This window comes from Struthio camelus, chromosome 25 (genome assembly GCF_040807025.1).
Source record: "Struthio camelus isolate bStrCam1 chromosome 25, bStrCam1.hap1, whole genome shotgun sequence".
NCBI classification, from domain to species: domain Eukaryota; kingdom Metazoa; phylum Chordata; class Aves; order Struthioniformes; family Struthionidae; genus Struthio; species Struthio camelus.
In genome coordinates this window covers 45180-72411 of record NC_090966.1, presented here as the reverse complement: position 1 = coordinate 72411, position 27232 = coordinate 45180, and the positions used below count along the sequence as shown (strand labels likewise).

The 27232-nt window shown below is 51.2% G+C and overlaps 1 protein-coding gene across 1 annotated transcript in view; it reads right to left on the bottom strand.

Moving 5' to 3' along the window:
- Nucleotides 1–1284: 1284 nt before the first annotated feature.
- Nucleotides 1285–27232, bottom strand: part of SCN4A (sodium voltage-gated channel alpha subunit 4) — a 52661-nt gene continuing 26713 nt past the window's right edge. The window contains exons 11-28 of the mRNA XM_068919269.1: nucleotides 26833–26994; nucleotides 26431–26554; nucleotides 25312–25550; nucleotides 23161–23334; nucleotides 22491–22847; nucleotides 18855–19283; nucleotides 17962–17964; nucleotides 17750–17766; nucleotides 13103–13218; nucleotides 12630–12784; nucleotides 11110–11283; nucleotides 10361–10483; nucleotides 9773–10051; nucleotides 8248–8301; nucleotides 6901–7042; nucleotides 5726–5823; nucleotides 4689–4959; nucleotides 1285–4000 (exon numbers count right to left, since the gene is read on the bottom strand). Coding sequence (XP_068775370.1) covers nucleotides 2808–4000; nucleotides 4689–4959; nucleotides 5726–5823; nucleotides 6901–7042; nucleotides 8248–8301; nucleotides 9773–10051; nucleotides 10361–10483; nucleotides 11110–11283; nucleotides 12630–12784; nucleotides 13103–13218; nucleotides 17750–17766; nucleotides 17962–17964; nucleotides 18855–19283; nucleotides 22491–22847; nucleotides 23161–23334; nucleotides 25312–25550; nucleotides 26431–26554; nucleotides 26833–26994 — 4110 coding nt within the window. The 3' untranslated portion in view covers nucleotides 1285–2807. The remainder of the gene's footprint in view (nucleotides 4001–4688; nucleotides 4960–5725; nucleotides 5824–6900; nucleotides 7043–8247; nucleotides 8302–9772; nucleotides 10052–10360; nucleotides 10484–11109; nucleotides 11284–12629; nucleotides 12785–13102; nucleotides 13219–17749; nucleotides 17767–17961; nucleotides 17965–18854; nucleotides 19284–22490; nucleotides 22848–23160; nucleotides 23335–25311; nucleotides 25551–26430; nucleotides 26555–26832; nucleotides 26995–27232) is intronic.

The window sequence follows — 27232 nt, the reverse complement described above, 5'->3', positions numbered from 1 at the left end:
GCTGCCATTCGAGTGGGGAGAGACAGCCTCTCAGAGATGGAGCAGCTGACTGCCAGGCAGCTGTATGCTTTGCTGGTCCATCCCTATTCATCATGGCTTGGGTTTCATCATTGCCCTTTCCACAGTTGGAGGAGGACACAGATGCAGGGTCATGCTGCCTCCTCCCTCCAGTGCACCACTGCTCCAGAGTGGTGATGTTCTCAACTTGAATTAGATGAAGCCCCAGGATATGTTCCAGGGAGAGACAAAACACAGCAGTGGGGCCCCATTGTGGTCCTCTTGTACATGGGTGGGTGCTGGAGGTGGCTCTGGCCTCCCTTTGACACAGAAATGTCCTTTGTCTACTGCTGCCATCTCCTTCCAGAACTGAAGGGCTCCTGTGCGGCTGGTGGGACCCAGCTCTCTCCTCCTTGGCTGAACCTACTCTAGCATCTCCTGCAGCCTGTGGAGACATCAAGGCTCCTTGCTGCAGGTTGGTGGGAGGCCCCGAGGAACCTGCAGACCCAACAGGAGTTGCCCACTGGCAAGGTAGAAGCTCTGGGGTCTGGGTTGGGTTGGAGGTGCTGGGGGGAAGTTTCAGCTCAGAGGTCTCGCCTGCAGGACAGGCCCCGATCAGGGCTGTCACAGCCTCTCCCAGCCTTTGAAGACCTGCTGCAGGTCTTGCTGAGGAGGGCAGCTTTCCAGGCAAGGCAGTGCCCTGGAGCAAAGGGAAAGGGCATTTGACAGTGGGGCAGGTGCTTTCCCACAGGCTTGACCTTCCCAAGGGTAGGAAAAACATTTCTTCCTCTAACACACACCAACACATTCAATAATGTAATAATAGATCATTTACAGTCATTTATTTTAAGAACTGTACAAAGACAAATGGCTTTAGCTCAAGTGAATTCTGCTCTTTGGCATTTTTCCATCACTGACAACATATACGTACAAGCAGCATTGATTGTTAACCACAATCCAGGCTGGAAACCGCTGTGCCATGGATGCTTCCCATGTAAACGCAATTTAAAGCATCATGTCACATAATAAATAGCCCAGGCTCCTATTCCAGGGAGCGTCACCCTACACACATTGAAATGAAAGCATAACACAGCATTATGTGATGAGCAGAACGACGCTGGCTCTGCTGCCTGGCCAAAAGCATGTGGATGCAAGCAAGCTTAGCAGTGCTCCTGGCCAACATAAACATGGATGACTGTAACGTCTTGGAACCAAAATCTGTCCCCCCCCTCCCCCCCCCCAACCCCCAAAATAACAGACCCTATGGCTTCAGGAAGTAGCCCTTGTTTTAACTGGAAAAGGTTTTGGTTCATGTTTGTTTTGATCTCAAGTTTTTTTCCCTTTTTAAGAAATAAGACAATCTGGAAATGAAATCTTTGTCTGACCTCTGGGCCATCTCCATGTTTTCCCCATTTACTTTACTTTTGGCCACCCATATAAAAGGTGGCTAAAACCCTTTCCCCGGGCATGTTCTTCTCTGCCTGGACACTTCCTGGTAAGGGTCTGCCTGCAAGCAGCTGGCCCCAAGCCACCAGGTTCTGCTCATGGCCCCAGCTCTGCAGATACCCTGGCATGTGCCCCCATGCACAGAGATGTCTATGGAGCTGCGCGCACCCTCTCCACCGCTGCAGTCCCATCTGCACCAGGCATGCCAAAAACCAAAGGCGCTCCGACTCAGATCAGACTATAACACAACGTGGCCTTGGACAACACCACACTGAGCAAGGCAACATACGGAACAAGACACACGGCTCAGTACAACCTTCCCCTTGGGAGCCTTCATTGCTTTGGGCAAGGATCCCAGCTCTTGGTGGCAGATAGGATTTAAGGGTACCTGTTGAAGCAGCTCACTACAAATGCTGTTTAAAGGCCCACTCCGATCCTTGGGGATGCATCTTGTTAACTAACAGTAACCAAGAGTGTTTCAGCAGGAGATTTCTGCTTGTTATGGGGCTCGAAGAAACACTAGAGGTGGTTTTGTTACATTCAGGCACTAGGAATTCTCGGAGGATGTTCTCCAAATGCTATTTTTGTCCTTTGCTTTCCTGCTATATAATCTAGATGAAATGGGAAAACAGAAAAGAGGCATGAATATAAATACAGCTTACATTTGTGCTGTAGAGACCTGAATGATTTATGATTTCAATGCATATTCAGAGACCTTTAAAAACTGATATTCAACCCTGAGACCATATCTGCAGATGCTTTGTTTTGGCTATGCAAACAAATCTTTAAGACATAATTGCACTTTCTCTGTATATAACCAAAATCCGTACAGCTTATTCAAATATTCAAAAGAAAAGTGCTACTTTAAGACATTGGAGATTATTGTTCACAAAATCTTGTCGTTTCTGTAATAATTCTTAAAATTATCTCACTTGGCTCATCTTTCACTGGCTACCTGGATGCACTCTGGAAGAATAATACACAAAAAAAAATGTTCTTAATTATGAAATAACATTAATAAATAATTGTTTTAAATAAAAGGACAGTCATTCATTAATGTCTGAAAAATAGTTACCATGACTAGATCATTTCAAAACTAAAATGTTTCTCTTTCACCAGCAATAGAGAGATTTCACATTTAAATCTTATAAGAAAAATATTAAATTCTTTGCAAGTGCAGTGAACTATAAAAAACAGGATCACTAAGAGATCCTGCTTAGAAAGTAAAGGTGTATACTTGAAATATCTGAAATCAGCTCAATATTTATGATCTATTGATCTGGATACAGAAGAGTTCTTGAAGAAGAGATACAAATGGAGTCTTTTCAGGCTTTGTGATGATGAGAGATGGAAAATGCTTTCTGTTATACCAATGACTCTTTCACAACATGTTCCTCCTCCTCTTTCTTTGCTTCACCAGGAGCATGTTCAGTCTCTGAGCTTGGAACGGGTGCAAGATTAATGGCAGGGGCTGTCTCTGCATCCAACCCACTGTTCCCATACATCTCATTCATTTTGGTTGCAATTAGGCCTTCTTTCTCGGGTGCTTCCTCTTTCAGGGCATCCTCATCTTTACTGTGCCTGTACATGTAGGAGGCCTGCTTCACTGAGCGCCTCAGGAGGTACCTTCGGAAAGCTCTTTGAATTTTTGTGGCGCATACTTCCTCATGTTTCCTTTTCAGAGTGGTAGTGATGGGTTCATAGGAAACCTTCGAAGGGTTTGCAGCCATAAACTTCTCTTCCATGGTGGCCTTCAAGGCATCCATCTCTCCTGAGTCTCCCAGCACTTCCTTTGTCAGGGCAAAGAGGATATCCAGACAGTGGATTTTGTCCCCAGCAACCATGGGTAGATCCATAGTGATTAGTTTAATCTTGTTTGGCTTGGGAATTTTGAGCGGTTCCTGTAAGGTATCTACAAAGTCAGACAAGGTGCTGTACTCAATGAACTGGGTGGCATCTGGGTCAAACTTCTCCCAAGTTTCATAGAACATTTCAAAATCATCTTCACAGAGGGGCTCGCTGCTCTCCTCTGTGGCCACGTTGAAGTTCTCCAGGATGATGGCAATATACATGTTCACCACAATGAGAAAGGAAATGATGATGTAGCTGCAGAAAAAGAAGATGCCAATGGAGGGATTGCCGCAGTCCCCTTTTACTGAACTGCCAGGGTTTTCCAGGTCTGGGTCACAGTCGGGGGGGCCACTGTTCAGGATCGGGCTGAGGAGACCATCCCATCCAGCTGACGTGGTGATCTGGAACAGGCAGATGATGCTGTTCCCAAAAGTTTCAAAGTTGAAGATGTCATCAATCCCTGCCTCCTTCTTTACATAGGCAAAGTTGGACATCCCAAAGATGGAGTAGATGAACATCACAAGGAAAAGCAGGAGGCCAATGTTGAACAGAGCAGGCAGGGACATCATCAGAGCAAACAAGAGAGTTCGGATGCCTTTTGCCCCTCGAATTAGCCGGAGGACACGGCCAATCCTCGCCAGCCTGATGACCCTGAAGAGAGTGGGTGATACAAAGTATTTCTCTATGATGTCTGAGAGGACAATACCTGTGAAAGGATGAAGAACTAGTGAGTTTGCCTCGCTCTGTAGCTTAAAAAGGCTGACAAGGTGGGGCTACTCCCTCTTTCTGATTACCATCAGTGCCAAACATCGAAACGAAGAGAGAGGTGAGAAAATGGTGCTGAGCAAACCCTAGGGCTCTCTGTGTCCTGTACTGGGATGCTAGGACCAGATTGCCACATCTATGGAGCTGCAGAGCATCTGCTGGTCAGCAGTGTCACACTGTCACACCAGGAGGAGAGCACTGCCCTGTCTGCCAGTGTTGTGAGGTTATGGTGGGGATGAGGCTGCCTTGAGTGGCACACAGCTCTCCTTGCTCCTCCAGTGGTGAAAGGAATACATCAAAAAATGTTGCTGAGCACAGACCCAAAGGTTAAATGCTGGCTGCTCTGTTTCAGCAGCACAGCCCGGCAATGTGGGAGATGAGGGGAGCCCAGTGCTCAGGGGAAGTGGAACATGTCCCTTGTCCCTCAACCTGCCCTGGTGGCGTTGGGCAGCCTCACATCTGTCTTGTCTTGGGGGTCCTGTCAGCTTGGCCCTGCTCAGAGAGTGCATTTAAGGGGGTGAGGGGTGATGGCTTGCTCACAGCGGATCAGCCAGACTGTTTCTGCTCTTTGTTATCCAGTGGGGACTCTGAGGAAAGGGAACCAGGCTGGTGGAGCCAGCAAGGCTTACCTACAATGGAGAGGATGACCACCACAAAGTCAAAGATGTTCCAACCGATAGTGAAGTAGTAATAGCGCAAGGCAAACATTTTGAGCACACACTCCCCAGTGAAGATAACAATGAAGACCAGGTTAACCTTGTAGAGGACATCTGTTTTGAATTGACTTTGATCATCTGTTTCGACCATCATGGTTACCATGTTAAGACAAATCAGGATCATGATGGTTATGTCAAATACTTGCTTGGTAACAAAGTCAAACACCATCCCTTGAAATTTGTTCTGTCATAAGGGCCACGTGGGTGATGTTGGAGAACCAGAGGTGAGGTGGGAACACATGACAGACACACAAAACAAAGGTACAACAGAAAGAGAAGAAGGAACCATGTTTAAAAGAGTGCAGGAGACATCAGGGTCATGGCCAGGGCACAGGTCTCATAGACCCAAGCACTGCAAGCCCCGGCTACAGGAGGAGGATGCTCAGCACCTTGCAGGATGGAGCCCACCTGGCTCAGGTGCTGTAACAACATTGCCAAGAGGTATAGGATCAGGGTTCAGCTACTTTCTAAGTATGTTCACACCTAATGTATCAGGGCAAAAATAAATACATGGGAAAAGGCCTCATTTATGCTGGGCTAGCAAAATCAAGCCCAAGTGACAGTTGTGTATGTATTAGCTGGAACAGTTTCCAGCTGACATTTGTTGGCCAACATTTCCCTGAGTCCAACTCCCTTTGAGAGAGGAGATGGGAGCTGAGCTAGGAGAAAATCTCATATGCCAATCCCTGCAAAGGATTTCACCCCACTTGCTCCTGCTAGCGGACCCAGGGCTGAAGAACAGACGCAATGGAGGCTGCCTGATGTGCTGGCCTCTTCTGAAGCCCCAAATCTTAGCAGGGTCCTATCTGAAGAGTAGGGGTGGGGAGCCAGGATTTGGCTCCTCGCGTAGGCAAATGCTCTTCCCTAGACCCTTCTCATTTATCTTCAGATAGTTGGTAGCTTAAAGTGCTCCCTTCCTGCAGCACTCAAGGTTGATTAACCCAACATACCGCAGGCCTGGGGATGGGCTTCTGGGGTTTCTTGGATCCAAGCTTCTTCATAGCATTATAATATTTCTTCTGCTCTTCTGTCATGAAGATGTCTTTCCCTCCAAAGTATAAAGCGAATTGCCACTGTTAATCTTGGGAACTCACTTCTTCCTACCAAGCTTCTCCAGTCGAGCTCCTATCAAGCTTGCTAGCTGTGCTGATTCAGTGAAGTATCCTTCCTCCCCACTTGGCCTTTTCTCCCTGCGGCCCCCCCCCCCCCCCCCCCCGGCTCACAGCACCCTGTGGGTGTTAACCCTAGCACTGCACTGTGGTTTCCTCCAGCAGAGGTGAGATGCAGCCTCCTGGCCCCATGGCAGTGCCTGCTGACTCTATCTGTGGCACCTACATGGGGTTCACCCCAGCTCCTTGCTTGTCTGCAGCATAAAGTCCCACCCTTGGTCCCACCAGGAGTGAGGCAGCACCTCAGTGTGGTTCAGAGCTTGCTCCACTCAAATTGCGCCACTCAAGGTTACCAACCATCCACCCACTTCTCCCTCCAGCAGTCAAGGGGTATTAGTCCTGTGCTGCTCAGTTAAAAGCAGAAGTTCAGTCTCTCCCCAATGCATGGAAAAATCATGAGAAGAGGCCTGAGAGGGTATGAGAAAAAAAAGAAAAATGAAGCTCTCCTCTGGGAACATCCTGGGGGTGGGAAGTGACTTCAAGCCCTCAGTGAGCATGGGGCCAGCCGGTCAGCCTGCTCCCACACTATGCATCACCACAGATCCTGGCTATGCCCATGGGACTGTCGCAGGGCACTTTGGCAGAAAGCAGCAGCATAGACAAACAGCCATGACTATTGTGGCACAGACAAGGGAAAACATAGCCTCTCTCGCTTCCTTCCCTGCACATATGCTGTTTCTCTGCCTTTATAAGAGAAGACCTCTGTAATGGCCAGGACACAAGCCCTGTGTGTTATTTGTCCAGCTGCCCTGACTTGTTCACTCTGTGGGAAGCCACTTAACTTATCAATTCAGGATGCAGGTTGCAGAGGGACCCTGGGGTCTGTCTAAACCCAGAAAATGTGGCCCTGGACCTCCTCATCCTAAGACCTCATCCTAGTGAGGCTGCAGTCCTCTGTCCCGGACCAGCGCCCTGGAAGGCAGCAGGAGCTATAGGAGCCGGGGCCCGGGAAATACTTATCTTTTTCTTCTGCTGATTGAAGTTGTCGATAATGACACCGATGAAGAGGTTCAAGGTGAAGAAGGCACCAAAGATGATGAAGATGACGAAGTAGATGTACATGTAGAGGTTGATCTCATACATTGGCTGCTCTTCAATCTGACCGAGCAAGATAGGAAACAGGAGACAAGACCATGCGATCATCCCTCTCTGAGAAGTGTGTCCCCAAGGCCCCAGACAAGGGTCACCATGTCTGGACAGAGCTGGCAGGTGGGTGCCCCAAATGCCTTGACAAGTGCTGTGTGGGCTGAGCAGTCCCCAGGGGGGCAGGGAGCAGTCACAGCACAGGCCATCTGCAGGACACCAGCTGGGGCAAGGGACAAAGATGCCCTGACCCCCTGTTTCCAAAGCATGTGCTGTGGGGAAAGAAAAGATGCTCTTGGCAAGGCTGAAATATAGCCAAAAGGGGAAGAAGAAAAACGGTTTAATTTGTACCACACCACCACACATGGGTGGCATAGCCTAGCAGCCTCAGAAAACATTCATCTCAAGGGATTTAGTTCTACCCCATATTTGAGTTAAGACATCTCGAGGTGTCACAGCTGGTTTCCCTCATCTTGAGGGAAGCTCTTAGTAGAGGAGGGAAGATTTTCTCCCAGAGCAGCCTTCTCCCATGTGCTGGTGGAGGCTGGAGCCTAAGCCCTTTTCAAAAGGAGCTGGAAACAGCTCCTCCACTCTCAGTGGAGTGCTGGCAGCTGCAGCTGGGGTGAGCAGAGCTGCTGTTTCTAAAGCTAAAAAAAGGCCATGAAAACAATACATTCAGGCCTATGTGGCATGTGCGGCTGACGCCCCTGAGCAGGACACAGGCAAGTTTGCTTTGTTTCATCAGCAAACACTGAGACGTTCTTCCTGCTGAATTGGCTCATGTCAGTGTGTGCACACATGCAGGCTGGCTCTGGGAGCGTATCACAGCAGGGATCACATTTGAAACAGCCCCTGCGTGAGGCTCCTCCAAACAGCAGTTTTTGGTTTTTGTTTTTTCTCTCTCCCTAGAACATCCTACTGAAAGCCGCTTTGCTGCTCAGGGCAAGCCAGGCGCTTTCTACTCTTTCCTTACTCTTTGGCCCACAACCTAGCCAAAGCCCTGGGCTGACCATGAGTGGGATGCAAGCAGCCCCATGGCACCAGTGGGCAGAGTGAGAGGGTATGTTGTGGTCGAGGGGTCCGTAACCAGCCTGCGCTGAACCTGCGCTGAGCTGCTTCTTGGCCCCACGCCTCCACTCCTACCCTGCCAGGGCGAACTGAGCTGGTCAGAGGAGTGACATTTGGTGCCAGTTGCAAGTGATTCCTGTTTATTCCCTCACCTCACGTGAGTCCACAGCTGCATACATGATGTCCATCCAGCCTTTGAAGGTCGCCTGCAGGGACAGCAGAGAACAGCAGAGTCAACATGAGGTATTTAGGGCTGTAGAGAACATTAGGTGTGCCTCAAGGGCTTGGTGCTGCCAGCTCTGAGCACTCCTGCTGAGCCTGGCCTTACTGCTGCATCATGAACAGCCTCCTTATGCAAAGGGTGTTTGCTGTACATAGGCACAAAAGAGACCATGGGTTGAATGTGCAAGAAAAATGCCCTGATACAGAAATACTGAGGCTTTACACATGTGCACACACATGAGTACATGGGTATACACATGCTCCATTCTGTGCCTGACATCACCAGTCATTTGTAGAAATGCCAGTGCAAAACAGGCTGGGAAAAGAAAAAATGGTCTTTTTATTCCCCCGAACAAGGTACATTTTCCCAACAGCAGAGCCAGGCCAAGAGACGGCTGCTTCTCTCCTGCTCATTAAATCTGAGCCACCTCTGCGCAACATTGACTTCTTTATTGCTGCCTCTTATTTGGTGGGTCCTAATCCTGGTGGGGAGGGGGCACATTACATCTTTTACAGGCTCTTGCTGCTGATTTGTTAAACAAAAGGCCCGAACATGTTGTTTCCTGAATCTGATGGAACAACAAAGCTAAAGAGGAAGCTGAATTTATAGCTGATTAATCACTTCAAGTCGTGCTCCAATTCTGCAACAACCACCACTTCCCCCTGGATTCGAAGGGACTAACCCCAGCTCAGCCAATAACAGAGCCCACACCTATATTTTTATTAAAATTGTGGCAAGTAGTTCCCCTTCTGCTTGCCTTGCCCAGCTGTGGTGGGTTCAGTGGAGGTGCTGCCCTGAGCCAGGTCTGCCTGGCTGCATTTGCCCACTGTGCTGCACTGGATACACACACCTCTTTTTCCAGTCTTCATTTTCCCTATGCAAAACTCTTTCAGCTTACTACTATATCACACCCAACTTTTCAAACAGGGGAGTGGGAAGAGATGGGGAGCAAGAAAGCCACTTCCCTGCAGGAAATTTGTTAGGCTGCAAAATGGGAATAGGAGAGTGTGGATTTTAGGAAGCTGAGAGATATAGGGCAGCTGGGAGGCCTTTCATGGCTCTAACTCCCCTTTAGCATATCCCTTTCCCAAATAGTGGCACTTTAAACTTCTTCCTTCTTCTATCAACTCTTCTGCTCATTCCCATGTCCTGTGCTGTGCAGAGGACTGTTAACACAGCCATAGGCTTGGAGCCGACTACATTCATCTGCAGCAGTTCCCTCGTGATGCTTACCCTTTCCGTCTCATCTTCTACCCTGTCCCTTTCCTCCTCAACTCTTCAGGGCCTTTGTCAGCCTATGCTAAATACCAGCTTTGGAGTCAAGAGGCAGCTCAGCCAAGAGGACCAACTCTGCGTATTGGGGGAGCATCTCCCCTTAGCCCTGATGGCTATTCATGCTGCCACGGTAGGACAATGTGTTGCTTGGAGGGACAGCAGCTGCTTTCCATACGTACCACCTGTAGCAAGGACAGGTATCCCAAGCCAACGTTGTCAAAGTTGACCTTGACGTTGACCCATCTGACCTCATTGGTGTGGAGGAGGGCCAGGCAGTCACTTTTGTTGTTCACCACACTGATGTCAAAGAGCTCGCCTGTGGTGGTGTTGACACATCGGTAGTACTTCCCAGCAAAGAGGTTCACCCCCATGATGCTGAATATCAGCCAAAAGATGAGGCAGACCAGGAGGACATTCATGATGGAGGGGATGGCGCCCAGCAAGGCATTCACTACCACCTGCAAGGAGAGAAATGATGGAGTGGGGCTACACGGAGGAGTGGCTAGGGAACCAGGCTAGTGTGAGAGGGCACACCAGGGTGGACACTTGTGTCCCACTGCCCCAATCTTATCCACCCATGCAGTACCAAGTGATCTCAAACTGGGCCAAGGATATTCTAGTGTCAATCCCACTGGTCTAGAGGCCGATAAAACCCAATTGGTATCAGTCTCTGATGTAGGGGATCAGCAAGGCACCAGCTCTGCTGCATAGCGCTCAGTCACATGGCCATGTCAGAGCTAGCAGCGTGTAAGCGTGTAAGCACCTACCCTCATGCCTTCAAATCTGGAGAGGGCTCGCAGTGGTCTCAGAGCCCTCAATGTCCGCAGAGACTTGATGGCTCCCAGCTCGGAGTATCCCATCCAGTTCGCTGTCAGGCTGATAATGGAAACCTGGGGGGAGCAGCCCGAGGAATTAGCAGTATCTCAGCTGGAAACACGAAGAGGAACTGAACCACATCCCTGCACCTCCTACCTGCTCTGCTGTGTTTCTCTCTGTCTGCAGCACATCTCCTTAAGCCTGTGGTGATGGTGTTGTCTTGGAACAAGGGGGACTGGCCCTGATACCTTGGGTCCCCATCAGCTAGGCTCCTTGGCCACTGTGTTCCTTGTTTGTGCAAGGAGGTCCCTTGCACCCTTTTGGGCACAAGGGTGGAGGTGATGGGGGACACAGAAGCACTGCATGGGCTGAATGGCCTGCTGTGCCATGGAGCACTTGGGAAACTCTATGTCTGTTCACACCTCTGCCAGGGCCTAGTAGAAGAGCATTGTGGGCTTATTCTTGACAGAGACATACAACACGGAAAGGAATTCTGCAGCCATGGAAAGGTATGGCCCTTTCCCATGGAACACTGTTATTCTAAACAAGTGTCTAAAGCCCTTGTTCTATAGCCATTCCAATGCCCTTTAAAATACAAGTATAGGTTGATTTGCAATAGCCTGCTACAGACCTCTATTGCTATCTCCCCAGTCCCCTGGCTAACTAGGGCTCTGGATGTGCTTATCAGACAAACACTTACATCAACTATGAGGAAATCAAGCCAGCACCATGCATTGGTGAAGTACACCTTGAAGCCGTAGGCCACCCACTTGAGCAACATCTCGATGACGAAGATGTATGAGAAGACCTTATCAGCGTACTCCAGGATGGTGCGTATCGCCCTCCGTTGTTCAATGTGGATGTCTTCAAAAGCCTGGAAAAGGCGTGGAGCTATGTGACAGTCCTTCTTCCATTAGACCTGCTGCACAGCTCAGTGCAGCCATATCCACACCTGCATCTTCCCTGTTTTCCTGGGGCACAGGCCAGCCTGAATGGTTAAGAACCTAACTACAGGTGACATTTACTGATGCCCCTGATCAACACAGGATCTAACTCTTGTTTTCAAGCTCCTATTAGATCCATTGATCAGTGTTTGTCCTGAGGCAAAGCTGCACTGAGGAAAATATCTAGCTGCATCTAATACCCATCAGTCTGAGCACAAGTCAAAAGCCTGGACAACTACCTCCACCTTTAGATGCCCAGGTAGCCTTGAAAATGCCCTTAGGAGTTTGGGTCACTGATATGTCCACATAATGCATACAAAGTTAGGGAGCAGAAGTACTAGCATGGTAATCAGCTGTTGCACAGTCGTTTCAGCCAAGTGATGCTTTTGATTCTAGCACTAGCTGCAACCTCAGTCACGTCCAAACTGCATTTCAGAACTTGATGCAAATCAGATACTCTGTAAAGTACATCTGAAAACTGGAATTTGGGCCATATATCCTTCTTTGCTCTCTGTTTACCCCCAAACTTGCAGAGAAACTGGTCTCCCCATTAGCTCTGTAGATTTACAGATTCAGCTGAGCTATATTCAGCCCTAACGGTCAGAGAGGGCCTAAAGTCTGATACACAACTTTTTAATGAAGTCAATGTGAACAAACACCCAGGCATGGGGAGGGCACAGTAGTCAGTGGCTGAAAGGGCTGAACAGCAAAATAATAATCATGAATCTTTTGTAAAGCACCTCCTGACAGCCAGTTTTAGAGGTGGTGAAATGATGAACCATCCCCATAACACTAAGTAGATTTAATCTTGCATGAGAACAAGCTGAACAGAGGGGGAAAAGAGGCTGCAGGGAATCGCGTTCCCTCGAGTCCATGGACCAGAGTGAATGACAGATGCTGGTGGAGCCTGTGGAGAGGTGGCTTTAATTGTACAGCGTTAGGGCTCTGGGAGGTCAAGGATCCTGTTGCAAGGCTGTATGTTCGGCAGACCTGAACCAAATGGGGTGTTAACCCTGAAACCTCTGCCTGAAGCTGTATTATTTTCCTGCTAATCAACCAAAAGGTAGGTAGCAACAGTTGCAATGAATCTGAAAATGCCTCCTGTGCCTTCCTGGGGCAGCACAAGATACATTCCCTGCAAGCCCTGCTTCTCACTGGATACAACCAGGCAAAGTGCAGAGCCTCCGGAGCTGCTGCCAGGCCCCTGCCCATGCTCCTGGGCTCCCATTGAGTCAGGGAGCTGCTACAGAGCAAAGGGCAGGGTAGTAGGACTTACCAGTGCCCCACTGCTGAGGAGGATCATGAAGACGATGAAGGTCTCAAACCAGTCATGCTCTACGATCAGGAAGCATGTTTTCCGGAGGTTCCACCATCTCTTCCCTTTCTCGGTGGTGATGTCGACGTAGAGACAGGGACACCGCTTCACGCATGCTGGGGACAGGGAGCCATGCGTTACCTCCTTGTCAGAGCATTTCCGCAAATGAGAAGCTATCCATGCTGTTACTGCCATTTTAATTCCCTCCCCAGGAGTTTGCCTGGAACAGGATCCTGCTGGGCTGGGGAAGTGCCTGCAGGAAGGGAGCCCCATGAGCACCATTGCCCCAGTGACTGCAAGAGGATTTGGAGATTGAACCGGGTGACCTAGGGTGCTGTTACACTGCAATTTCTTAGCCTAGCAGTTTGCAATGGTTTTTCCATGTCCACCTCCCAGCTCTGCTGGCCCCTCCCAAGCTCTGCTTGGCCCCTCACCTTCGGTGAAGCACTCCTCAGGCTCGTTGCTGCCCTCAGCCTCTTCTGCTACCTCCTCCTCCACTGGCAATGGGGGCTTGTAGTCTATGGTGCTGCACAGGGATGATGCACTGTCGCTTGACAGGGGATTCTGCAAGGGCAGGGGAGAAGCAAACTCAGGGCACACCAGGCACCAGCAGTGATGCTCGCAGTCTGCCAGTGCCTCTATCCAGCTATCCTCCAGCTTCCTCTGCCCCCAGAGACACTGAGCAGTACTGGAGGATGCTCCAAGGAAGCCAAAGATAGTGATAGACTTTTCTCCTTTGCAGATGCAGGACTACTCCTGGGCAGGAGCTTTGCACCCTCTTTCCACAGGGCCAAACCCCATCTGGGGCCGCTTCAGGACCTTCCAGATTGGAGGAGCAGACCTGATGAATCCTCCCACCTGGAAGCAAGCACACAGGTGGTATTGGCCCCCATTTTATTTTATTTTAACCAGCTTCAGCTAGCTCCAATCAAGGCACCACACTCTCTGGCCAGTGCAGAAATCACACCTTTCCTCCCAGGGGCAAAACACACCTTGGCTTCCCATGTGCTGTGATGAGCAATTACCAGAAAGCTGGCAGAACAGAAACCCAGCTCCCTTCCTCCGGAAGCAGCTGGGATGGCAGCGTGGCAGGTCTCTCTGAGCATGTCCCCACCTTCTGGGTGCACAGACAGGCACTGTCATACCCCACGCCTGGGCTGCCCATGAGGAGAGAGAGCTCTCTCTTGCTAGCAAATGGCAAGGGTTGACCCCAAGCTCTGTTTCGTGAGTAACTGACATCCCGAAACCAGTCCTGGATGGGTCTTGTCGGAGTAGAAAATGGTTGGGGGAACGGGATGCTTTTCAGCAGAAACGATGGAGGACAACATCCTATTTCAAGCTTTATTTTCAGGTTTGATATGCATTTTTTCAGAAAAAAATCTGAGCTCTCCTGTGCTACCACAGGTGACTAAGCCTGAGACCTTTTTGATTCTGTTTCCACAAAGTTCATCTTTTCCCCACGACTCCAAGTCAGATGCATGAGAGCTGTTCTAAAGCCTTGCTGGGGTCCTGGCCTGCAGGCAGATATGGGTGCAGATGCACCTCCCCAGATCGCACTCGGAGAGGTTTACAAAAGCAGCAAACTTCAAGTTTCTACAAGCCATCGTTAATGGATTTATAAGGCCCCGAAAAGAAAAAAGGACAATAAGGAGATATCTGATATCAGATATCTGCTGGTGTTTCACAGGAGTATGACAGCTTCATCCACCCGAGTACTGACACAACAGCAGGAGGCAGCGAGGGAGGCTGCCGGGGATGTTTGGGAGCCCTCCCGTGCCTCCCGGCACTGCAAGTCCCTTGCCAGGTGGCTGCTCAAGTGCATTCGCCTTCCCCTTTTCCTCTGAAAATGCAACTGCCAAAGCAGACACCAAAGTGCTCTCTTGGAAGAGGTCCAGAGTGAAGCTGTTTGATCCATCGGGGCTGGAAACCTTTGAGGAACATTGGTATGGGAGCTCACACAAAATTCACTTTCTGGCATAGTTCAGAAGAAGAAAAGGTCCCCTGACCCCATCTTTCTTCCCTGTGAATCCATCTCCCATCCAGTTTTACCATTATTTCAGGCTGCTTTCATACCTCCTCCTCCTTTGTGCGTTCCCCATCCAACAACCTGACAACCTCCCTTTTGTATAATTAGACCTACAGAAACCCAGGCTCCCACCCTGGCACTTATCTCAAATGTTCCTGGCTCAGCTTGCTCTGAAGAGCTTTTAGACCAAGGTTCACCCAAGTTCAAAACCTGCATCCCAAATAGCTCTCGCCTGCTCCATCTCGCGCCACGGCTCTGTTTGGCTGCCTTCCCAGACACCACTCAGCAAGGCCCACAAGGGCTGATAACAAGGGAAAACCTTGGCAAGCCTCTGAGATTTTTTTCCTCCCTTTTTCTGGCTTTCAGAGAAGACCTTCTGCCACCTATGGGGAGGGAGCAGATCCCCATACCTGCCTGTCTTACCTGAGAGCAAATAGGAAGAAGTTTGCTGGGATGACGATCTCACATCAAGGGCCATGCAGGATGGCAATGGCTTGCACAGAAAGGAGACAGATTTCCCCCAAGGCTGCTAGCGCATTCAGTAGTGCATAAAGGAGGTGGCCCTGGAGCTGCCTGGTCCTCCAATAAGCCTGGCTCAGGGCAGACCCCCCCACGTGAGGCTGGGATATTTCGAAGCACCATCATTGCCTGCAGCCACAGGGGCCATGGTCACATCATTAGAAGAAGACACTGCTTTCAGGGGCCCTTACAGCTTGGGTACTGCATGCTATGGACAGTCCTGCCTTGAGGAGCAGGTCACTGCTGCTGTTGTGGCATGAGCTGGTGGCTCTGCAGGAGCAGCAGTACCATGCTGAGGCCATGCTACAGAGGGGGAGAGAGGAGCAGCAGGGGAGTTAGGAGGCCTAGGCACTGAGCCAAGCTAGCTGTGACCTCAAGGAAGGAGGTCCTTGGAGACCATCTGCCTCCAGGACAAAGCTTGCAAAAGCAGGAGACAGGGATGAACCTGCCCAAAAGTGCTAGGTTTCAGGAGAGAGGTGCCCAAGAGGCACTTTGCAGGCTCATGCCACTTGGGAGCTCTATGCTTGCCGGTGCCCAGGACAGGTCCTGTGGGACAAACTGGGATAACTCAGCTGTTCCCACTGCACACTCCCCAATCCACATGCCTTCCAGCAGCCCCAAGGGCTCCCAAGCCAACCATGTGCCTGTGACCAGCCAGCTTCCAAGGCAATTTCCATCACATGCATGGTACAAGAGCTCCAGCCAGGCTGGGCATTTCTACCCAAAACCCTGATCCATGGCTTCATCCATGCTTACCAGCACTGGTTGAAGACCAGGATCCAGGCACTAGGTACCCAGACTCACCCATGACCCTCCGTAACATGTAGCACTTGGCAATAGGTCCTCAATGCACCAGCACTGGCCTCCAGAGCATCATAGGGGAGATGTTATCCTGCACAGGGCATGAGGGTCTGAGGCATCCCATCCCAGAAGTTGCCAGGGCAGCTGAGGACGCTACAGCACAAAACACCCAGGGCAGAGCTCTTGGTAGTCTGACGCACAGAGGAAGAGCCCTGAGCCACAGCACCAACTCTTTACTCAGCGGGAGCACATCAAGATTACTGCTCTGTCACCTCCTTGCTGCTTAGTGGTGCAAAAAATGAATCAACCATAAGAGACAAAGATGCTTGAGGAGAGTGGTCATGCTGCCACAGTCCTGTTGTTCCTGCTGCCATGGTCACACCCTGAAAGATATTTATCCTTGGAAAGGAGCCTCTCTGGAAGGAGGTGAGCTTTTATCAGTGTTTCCAGAGCGGCTGATCCAGAGAAAACCCTCAGTTTGCTATCATCACCAGAGAGGGGCCTGTGTCCCGAGCTCAAGGCAACGTGCTGAGCTTTGGCTCCATCTGGAGCTAATCCATGGCATGTGAACACATGGAGCTAGCAGACATTTTCCCCAAGGCTCAGCTCGTCACAGCTTCCACCACTGGGTGCCTGATTTCTAACTACTGGGCCATCATTTCATGTGATAACCCTCCAGCCCAGAGCCTTTCCTGCCCCTTTGGGCAGGGGCCTGGTTGGTAACGCAGCTCCCTGGATTGCACCTCGTCTGACTGATTTGAGCTCCCGAAACCACTGTGGCTGATAGGATGAGCTGGTATTTAGTGCAAGGAGGTCCCAAGAGTCGCAGTTTGCCCACTGCATGCTCCAAACAGCCAGGACTGGCTTTCAAAACGCACTCTCACGTGATCTCAGCTGGCTGCAGGGTGTTGGAGCGGGTGCCACTAGGTGTCAGCTGAACACAGCCTGATAACACTGGGGCTGGTGTGCCAGCAGCGGGAGAAGTCTAATACCTGTATGCCACCGTTTTCCCCCAGCAGTCAGGTCACAAAGGACATTGTGGTGTTGAGGACACCATAGTGTTAGCAGATGAGGGACCAAGGCCCAGCGGTACCTGCAAGCCAGATTGGGCGTGTCTCCCAAGACCACTGGGTTGGTATTAGCATTGCCTCCATGCAGCACATTCAAGCGTGATATAGTACAGTCCGGAGGGTCTGCGCAACCAAACTGGACTTGCAGCAGGAGGAATGGGGGGGATAAATGTGCAGTGCCAACGCTCAGTCTCCCCAGCTGGCAATATTAGTGGGAACAACACAGCAATTCCCTTTGCTGCTTCCCTTGGCCAAGGGCTTTGGAGGTGCCCCAAGCAAGTCTGGCCCTCCCGAGCACAACTCAGCAGTGAGTTTGCAACAGGTCACTGCCAGCCACAGACTTTCGTGCCGTCTTCCTCCTGCAACCCCGACTGCTGAAAACAGTGTTTTGCAGAACTGTTCTCCCCGTCAGTGTGGCACTTTACCAGCTGCAGGGACGATGTGCAAACCCCACAGGCTGGGTGCTGCAGGAGGCCAGGCAGGGGACAGGACCCGCTTTTGTTCCACAGCCTGCAAGGAGTCTGCAGATGGGGAATGAGGAGGAAAGCTCTGGGATTTTGAGAGTCCTGGTTTGTTTTCCAGCCCTATCCAGATTAGCCCTGCCTAATCTCAGCCAGTCACTCAGCAGCAGCTGTAAAATAGGGGCTGCCCTAAGCAAACTGCACTGTAGCTTTTGGGGAGGCTGTAACAGCACAGATGGAGCAGGGAAACAGAGGGGCTGAAATGCAGCTGCACTGAACAGTGGGGAAGTTATACCAGGCACTAGCAGCCTCTCCAAGACCCCCATCTCACCCAAACTGCACCTATTCCAACTAACTCCCTTCTGACCTAGCAGACAGTCCCGAGCCCTGGGCAGGACTAGAGCAGAGCTTCCCACCTTCTGGGCAGACAGGTTTGCCAGCAACAGTCATGATAAGCCCCCAGATCAGAGCTGCTCCCCTACTCATACAAAAACCTCTCCCTTTCCCAGTGGATGCAATTGCTTCTCTGTGATGTCCTCACTGCCGTACATTTTCCCAAGTCCTTGGTGCAAACTTGTTCCAAGCAGTAATTTCTCATCAGACCATCAGGCTCATTTTTGTGCCTGCTCAGATCTTCCTGGGTTTCTTGTCTCACGTCTCCCTGTCATCATCTTGGAGCACGAAGGCAGTCGCCTCGATCCCACGAGCCCCGACAGTCCCCTCTGTGCTTTGACGTAGCAGTGGCATCAGCTGTCTCGTCAGCTTTGGATCCAAAATGCACTGTTTTGTGTTCGCTACTGCTAAGCGCCTCCATGTGGTTCATACCCTCCCCCGCCAATAATGCTTTCTAAGGCATTAGCAGTGGATCCAATGTTAGTGCCATCAGCAGATTTCCTGATTTTCCTGGCATCAAATTCATCTCTAACATCTTTAACCCCAAGCTGAAGTGCTTTGACCCTTGCACCAACCCTGCAATTGCAGCAGTTTCCCCTGACATTAGCAATAACCCTGTAGCCTGATCCAAAACAGCCCATACGCTGGCTTGGACCCCCACCACAGCTCTGCCCTCCAGCTCACGCTGGGAAACAACAGGTTATTTTTTGCTAAAACTCCTCAAGTTCAGCCCATGCCACACACTAGACATTGTGTTTTGGAAAAGCTAAAAGCAACTAAAACCAGCATCTTTCTGTGGGAAGTACTGTGTAACTGGAGGTACAGGCAGATCAGCAAACCACAGAAGGCAGTCAGCCCCAGTTTTTGTGCTGAAACCATGTTGCAGCACAAAGCCCTGCCACCGCTTGTTTCTCACCTTGGCATCTTCAGTCTCGGACTGGGTGCTCGTCTCTTCCTCGTAGAGATCAGACTCCTCGGAGGCAATAGGGACATGGATGGTCAGGTTGGGGTTGTTAATGAAATTCATGTGGTCCAGTTCATCCATGAATAAATGTTCTTTCACGTTGACTCCATCCATGTACTCCGACTTGGGCTCCTGGCCAGTGTCCATGTGGTTTAGCACAGAGTTGTCCATCTTATTATGTTCTTGCTCTTCCTCTGGGGCCTTCTTCCCTTTCCACAGCCTGCGGAGTAGCGTGAGGACAGAGGTCTTTACAAAGTCGATGCCTCTGGTAATTCTGCCAATAGCAATCTGCAAATTGTTCATCTCTCCATCATCATCAGAAGCCGCCAGGCTATCGGCACTGAAGGAGCTCAGCAGCAAAGCTAAGAACAGGTTCAGGACCTGGAGGAGACAAAAGCAAACGTCAGTGCTGATATCTGGAACGAACATCACCCCCACAGGCTGAAGCAGCAGAGGCTCAGTGCTGGCCATAGGGAAGACACCTTTGCTGAGCACTTAGTGAGGACTCCCTCTTCCTTTCGCCCAGCTTTGGAGACCACATGGACGTCTGCTTCCCCAGAGTGTACTGAGACACTGACCCCCCTCCCTTGGAGGATGTGGATCACATGTCCAGCTCCTCATGCCTCCCTGGTCTGTGATGCCCCCAGGGCCACCCCAGTCCACTTGGGTGCTGGTGAGAACCTGCCAACCCATTTATGAGCATCTCCCGTGCCAGTCTGCATTTTGGCTCTTCCCAAACAATCTCCCCTCTGGGTCCTTTAGCGAGTCCCTCCCTTTGCTTTCTTTGTGCTCTTGGCCTGGCTGATCCCCAGGTGGGACTCCCCAAGCCTATGGCACTTCTCACCGCTGCTACCAGGGAAAGCTCAGCTCAGTCCCTTCTCTTCCTGGGGAGGGACCTCCTGCTTCTTGTCCTCCTCTCTACTTTCCTAGCTCCAGCAGCCTGGATGTCCAGCAAGCTCCTGAGGGTCTCCAACACCTTGGAGCCATGTAGGAGCCTATGCCACACCCATAACCTCATCCCTCTTCTACTAGAGACCACTCTACTCCATGGAAAGCAGAATTTCATCTCAATACAAGCTAGCTCATGGGTTGCAAACTCAATGCACTAGATTGTTCTGACCATAGGCTCTTTGCTCTTCTTTTCTCAGTGCCTAAAACATCACTGGACCCAATTGCAGCCTCAGTGTTAACATTTCACATAGGCCAACTTGCTGCATGCAAAAAACCCAGACCCCGGCATAGCTAATGAGAACGGGAGTGGGATAGGCTCTCCCCACAGTGCAGGAGCATCGGCAAAGCAGAACTGAGAAATGCACTTGCTGTGCACAGCTGGCTGTTGGGCCAAGCCCACAGCTGTTGATGTTTGTGCCTTTTTGTACCAGTCACATATGTGAGAAGGGAATTAGCTGCTATTCAAGGTCACTGCTGTTTTCACATGGCTCAAACCATATGACTTAAAGCGCATCTTTAAATAAATCTCTAGGATCCCATCAGTTTAATATATGTATGTTAAATACCAATTACAGCTAATAGTTTCTGTTGCTGTTGGTGCTGGCTTTTTGGACACAAGTCCATTATCTTGTCACCCGACTGACTTGTTCCCTTTTCCCTTAATAATCCAAAGGAAATGCTCAAAGTGTCATTAACAGCAAAGGACAACTGGCCTCTGCCTTATCCCACTGGAGGGGAAGGAGGGAAGAAATACACACCTCCCTGCAGCCAGGATGCTCAGGAGACTGTGTGGGACATTCTCTAGGACATGGAAGTACCTGAGATGTAGAAGGGGACCCTGGCAGAGAGGATGAAGAAAGCAGATCTGGCTCTCTACTGGGCTATAAGTTTCCCCCTTGCAGCCTCATAGAGCACAGAAGGAGCTGTAAAACTTGACGAGAAAGCTAGGGTGCAATCTCTGGGCTGGCTGAACCTCCCAGTCCCTGGGAGAGCTGCCTCTGCTCTCATTAGCCAAGAAATGAGGCATCTTGCTGCCTATGTCTCCTCTGGGAGAATCTCCTTGGGGGATGGATAGACCGCCCCCCTCCAAAATCTTGCTCCAGAACTGGAAAGGTCTCCAGGGCTCTTTTGGTGGGACTGGAAGTTCTAGCTGGGTTTCCCAGACCCCGACCTCCTGTGCTGTCTACAAACCATCCTGGAGATGCTTCTGCTGCCTGCAAGCAATTTTCAGCCTGGTTTTGCATCGTGATTCAAACAAATAGAATCCCTTTAAAGGTACCATTAGAAACTGCTGCTGAAAGCTCAGCCCAGAAGGGTTTTGGATTGAGACAGATGTGGCAGTGCTGGCCACCACTAGCTGCCAGGTAGCCGTGGAGGCAACTGCTCCTCACTGCAGGTCACAGGTTGGTTTGAAGCCTCGTAGATGCAGGATGAGCCATGGGATCAGCTCTGGGCAAGGAACAGTACCCAAATCCCAACTTTGTCCTCTAATGGAGACCCTGACCTGAGCCACAGGGTGGTTGGGGTTTTACCCCCGGGCTGCCTTTGCACCACTGGAGGGCCGTGCTGGCCTGGGGATGGAGCAGCCCTCTGGCGTCCAGAAGGAGGTGCCAGCAGCTCCCCGGAGGATAGTTTTTCAAAGCAAATTCCAAAGAGCTTACACAACCCTGGCAAGTAATAGGAGCAATTTAGCAAGCTGCTGCGGCTCCCTCCCCTGCCTTGCTCCTTAAGAAGGGAGAGCAGGGCCCACGCAGCCTGGAAAACAAGCTTCAAAGCTGTCAGTGAGCAGGTTACCAAGTTTAGAAAGGATTTCATGCTCGCCTGGAACTCACAGCCCTGTGACCACAGCTCAGGCAGCAGCGCAGGGTGGCAAGCAATTCGGGTTAGAAGGGAGGTAAATGGGGCCCTGTTCAGGGTGCAAGGACAAGGAGGGCAACAGGCAGGGGTGAGGGCAACTATGGCTGGGGTTCACCAGAGCACAGGTGCTTGCAGGACTGGAGGGGAAGGACCAGCAAGAGAGGTAGTGTATCCTGGGGATGTCACCTGGACCAACTTGAGAGAGGCAGAGCAGCTTGGTAGGGTGAGGACGGGGGATGCTGGGGGTCTGTAGGTCCCTTCCAAGGGAAAGGTTGCTCCAGAAAGCACCTGGGAGCAAAGGCAAGCCCTGGGGTGAGCTGAGTGTGCGAGAGAAACAACAGTGCCTCTATCTGTCATCACATAAGAGCATGAAGAGCTGCATGGAGAGAAAAAATGAGCTCCCGCTTGTCCCAGAGCTACTCCTACATCTAAGTCCATGAAAGTTTTGGTGCCTCAGCTTCCTCTTTCACTCCTCATCTGTTTTCAGCATAAGGTCTACCTCAGGCAGAAGCTGCTTCTTATCCTAGATCATAAAGACCTGAGCACACAACACATCCCTGCTCTGGCCTCCAGGTATATAGGAGGGAAGTCTAACCCTTTGACTCTGCTCCTATATGGCTCCCACATGGCCCAGCCTATGGGAATAGCCCTGTAGATGAGCTGAGCTAGATAGCATTGGCTGGAGCAAGAGGCAGAGGGTGAAGGTGGATACGTGCCCCTGTGACACACTGTCTTTGCCCCCTATTTCATCGAGTGCCCATTCCAGACTCCAAGACTCACCACGAGGTTCCCGATGACCATGACCATCATGAAGACAATGAGGCACATGGTCTGGCCAGCCACCTCCATGCAGTCCCACATGGTCTCAATCCACTCCCCACAGAGGATGCGGAAGACAATGAGGAAGGAGTGGAAGAAGTCATGCATGTGCCAGCGGGGCAGCGTGCAGTCGAGGGAGATCTTGCACACGCACTCCATGTAGCTCTTCCCAAAGAGCTGCATCCCCACCACGGCAAAGATGAAGACGATGATGGCCAGCACCAGCGTGAGGTTCCCCAGGGCACCCACCGAGTTGCCAATGATCTTGATGAGCATGTTCAGAGTGGGCCAGGACTTGGCGAGCTTGAAAACCCTCAGCTGCAAGGAGGAAGGAGACAAGGTGTTGAGTCGCCTGGGGCTTTCACTGCCACAAGGTGTCACAGGGCTGCGAGGCTGGGATTAGATGTTTATACAGCTGTGGTGTTAGGACAGGAGAAACTAAACGTCCAGCTGCTTGGGAAAGGGCACACACCCCAATACTCCTAAACATCTATCTTGACTAGCAGCATTATCTTTTAACCTAGAGGAAGCTGGTGACTGCCATAGCCAGAGAGCTTGAAAGAGTTGCTCTCCACCCCAGCAGCAACCACATCTGCAGCTTTTGTGCACAGCTTGGCCCCGAGGCACCTACCAGGCGGAAAGAGCGGAGCACAGAAAGCCCCTGCACGTTTGCCAGGCCCAGCTCCACCAGGCTCAGCGTGACGATGATGCTGTCAAAGATGTTCCAGCCTTGCTGGAAGTACTTGTAGGGGTCCAGGGCAATGAGCTTCAGGACCATCTCTGCTGTGAAGATCCCTGTAAAGACCTGTGGGAAACGGTACCCCATCAGTCTGTGTGAAAGCAAGTGCTGACCCTTGGCACGGGTGGCACAGTGGGTGGAAGCTTGCATTTTTGGGGTACTCCCAATGCATCTCATCCCACTGGGTCAAGCCCCCATGAGGCTTGAGCTCCCCAGCTGCAGCCCTGCCCAGAGCTGAGAGCCCAGCATCGCTTGCAAAGCTGGGGTGGGAATATCGGTCACCGATTGCTTCAGGAAAGACTTAGCAGAGGTACATGCTGGTGGGGAAAGAAGTCTCATTGGCAAAGCAACCCCCTGAATCTCAGGGGATTCCTGGTACTGGAAACTGGGCTGCCCCTGCCCACAGGGCCCTGGCACTGCCCCAAGCCCTGTGCTATGAAAGCTGATCTGGCTTTTACACACTACTCTTTTCCTGGGACTGTAACAACACTGTGCATTATCACGTTACCCCAGAGCAGGAGCAGCTAAGTGACAATTAGCATCCTCGGTGCAATTGTATGGCACAGCATTTGCAGAGAGGCCCTCACAACAAGTTTTGCACTGGATGCAGATTGTGCTGGGACACACAGGTCACTGCCTCCATCTTGCACAGATGAGAGGCTGAAGGAAGGCTTCGGTGCAGGGACACCAGGGGTTGCTCCCTAACATGGCCCTTTGTGTGCCAGTCTATGAACATCCCCTTTTCTGCTCCCGCCAGCTGATTGGCACTTCAGTCCCTGCTCTCTTCACTGACTTTTTGATCTGGGAGCAGCTGCTGAGGCCTCCTTCCTGGGCACAGGTGGGCGAGTGGGGAAAGACCATGGCAGGGTTCAAGCAGAGCAGGAGAGCTGCTTCTCCTGCTCCTGGCCCAGTCTAGCCCTTTCCAGCAAATCCCCCAGCCCCACTGGCTCCCCTGCACTGAGCTCTGGGGTTTAGACACAGCCAGAGAATGCCACTGGCCTGAAGGAAAAGCCAGAGCTGTTTTTGCAGCATGACTATTCTTCGAGCAATAGCCGATTAATCCCCTTGTATTTCCTGAATGAAACCAGATACAAAGCAGCTATATGCTGATCGTCATCCTGCCTGCCCATGGCTCAGGCCCTGGCATGTGTCACTCAAGTGCCTTGGCACAGAGAGGCCTAAGCAGGTGCTGGAAGCAGACAGAAGGCAGGGCAAGGTGGAAGGAGAGGAGACAGTGAGCTCAGCCTCTGCTGGAGCCCTCCTTTCTCTCTGCTACCCCAGCCTCAAGGCTGCTGTCTTGGGCCTCATAGACTTGTCCCACTACCAGACTGCATCCCGCCGAGAGCCATTTACACCAAGGAGAAGCAGCCGGAGCAGGCTGCTAAAAATGCCTATGAAATCAGGATAGCCCAGATTTGCAGTGATTTCACCAAGGAATGCGAAAAGCCCCCCCCCCCCTTTTTTTTTTTTCTTTTTTTAAAGCTGCTGGCACTGGTGCCTGCTGCTTAATGGGGACCTAGAAGTTTCCAGCTTCCGAACACTGGGAGGTTACTGAAAATTAGCCTCTGCTCTGCCACGTGACCATCCAGCATTGCAAGGATACTGCCAGCATTGTAAGGACACCATGTCATCAGCCTGGGCTGGCAGCAGCTTGGGCCTGACCCCGGGCTGCAGTGTAGGGGCTGGCTCAGGAAAGGTCTGCAAGGCCATGCCACATATCAGCAACACTGGGATACACCAGGTGAGTTGGGCATCTGCCCAGAAGCTGAAGCAGAAAGGGAGGAATAGATGATTGATCCCATCACCCACATCACCACTGCTGCTCTCTTTTGCTCTGAGCCATCCTGAAGCCTGTCCCATTGGAGGAAGGCTGTGACCAATCCCACCCCGAGCACTTTCTCAGAAGCCATGAAGGGGCTTCCCAGGCATGTATGAATGCTGCTCAGATAACACATGGGCACCACAGGGGATCTGTCCCCTGGGTGGATCGTGTGGCTGCTGTGGCTGTAAATGGGGAAGTACAGGACATATGTAGCTGCCTACCAGGTTCCCCACGGTCAGCACGTTCTCAAACTCCTCTGTCATGGGGTAGTGCTCCATGGCCATGAAGAGTGTGTTGAGCACGATGCAGATGGTGATGCCCAAGTCCACAAAGGGATCCATCACCACCAGATTGACAAACTCCTTCAGCTTCAGCCACAAAGGGCAGCAGTTCCAGACCAGGAATGTGTGGGCAAATTTGTACCACCAAGGTGGGCACTTCTGGTGAGCTTCCTCCAGCTCTGAGGGCAGGAAGAAAAAATGACATGAATGTGTGGGCGTCTCCTGTCCTTCCAAGGTGGGAGGAACACCTGAACCTATCAGAAGGGACCTCTCCTGAGGTCCTGACCCAGCTCAGGACCCATCTAAGAATCTTATATGGGGGTTGAATGGAGAACCCTGCTTTTGCCTGGGGCACAGTGGCCCTGTGGACCTGATCCTCCAAACCAAAGAGTGGAGAGGCAGATCAGTCATGGAATAGAGGCCCCAATTCTGCTCTCAGCATGGGGGCAGGGTTTGAGGTGTTCCTGCCAAGCTGAGATTGCAGGGGATGGCCCAAGGGAACCATTCTGGTGTGGGATCTGCCTGAGGGTTTGTATCCCTTCCCCAGGAGGGCAGGGTAATTCTGTGGAGTGGAGAGATGTGATTTAACCCCTGGAAAAAGCCCCATAAACAATGATGGTATTGTGCTATTTTACTTAGAAAGATCTTGCTCTGAGAAGACACTCTCTGGCTTTCTTACTAAAGACTGAGGCTGAAAAGCCAGTTATTGCTGAGCCTATGGTACATTTTACTTAAATTAAGACAGAAGCTCTTGGGAGGCCATTTGGGCAGCTCTCAGGTGACTCTGGAGACCAATGCAGTCCACTGCAATCCCATTCATTTGAGTAAGATATTGTAGTATTGCCTCCAAGCTTCATCCTAGCAACCTGGGACAAAAGGCCCTGCTTGAGCAGCACTGCAGTGCACTGATCCCATACAGAGACTCTGGGGCCAACCCCTAGCACTAGGCTGGAGATTTGGGACAGCCTGTATCACTGGCATGTGATGAGAACCCCGAGCCCAGCAACATGCAACAGCTCGGCTGAAATGGCCCTCCCCTGGGCTGAGGGAGCACAATACCTTCCACAGCATTGGAGATGACGCTGACTGCACTTCCCACTCTCTTCTCAAGGCCTGGCCCATCTTGGCTGCCCACAGGGAGGTGGTTGTGGTCTGATTTCTCTGCTTCATTGGCAGGATTGAACTAGAAGGAGAGGAGGCCACAGTGGATGAACGCAGAGTGCTGGAGACTATTTAACACACTTTTAAAGATACAACAGACAAAGAAAAGGGGTGAGGGGCATGGGTCAGAGATGTGGGATGTAATGTGGGAGCTGCAGGTGGGCTGCAAGGCACTGCTATCTGGTTTGGGGGATGGTGCTGGGTTGTGGCAGTTTGAATCATGGCAGCCTGCCCCTCTGCCAGGGTTTGTCAGGGTGGGCACATTCAAGGGAAGGCAACGACACAGAGCCAAGCACCTACATCAACCACCATAGCAGATCGCTGTAGCATGGCCTTGGGGACCACTTGCCCATTGCAGTCCTTGGCCTTGTCCTGGTTGCTATTCAGGCCTTGGTCAGAGTCGCTTTTCTTCACTGCCATGCTGCTGCACAGGGAACTGCTGCTGGACTGCCTGTTCTGCAACTGTGCCAAAACCATATCTCTATCACCCGGGTGTCCGCAGTGCATCGGGACCTTCCCACAATAGTTACGGGTGGTCAGGCTAAGGAGGGACTGAATGGAGCCCTTTAACTTCCCCAGGCAGGACTTTGAAACTGAAGTCAGCCCCCATGATGTGGCTGCGCAATCTGGGCAAAGGCAAGCTCAGAGGCAGTCACAGACCTGCACAAACAGCGAGGAGGAACAACTATTGCCAGTGGCT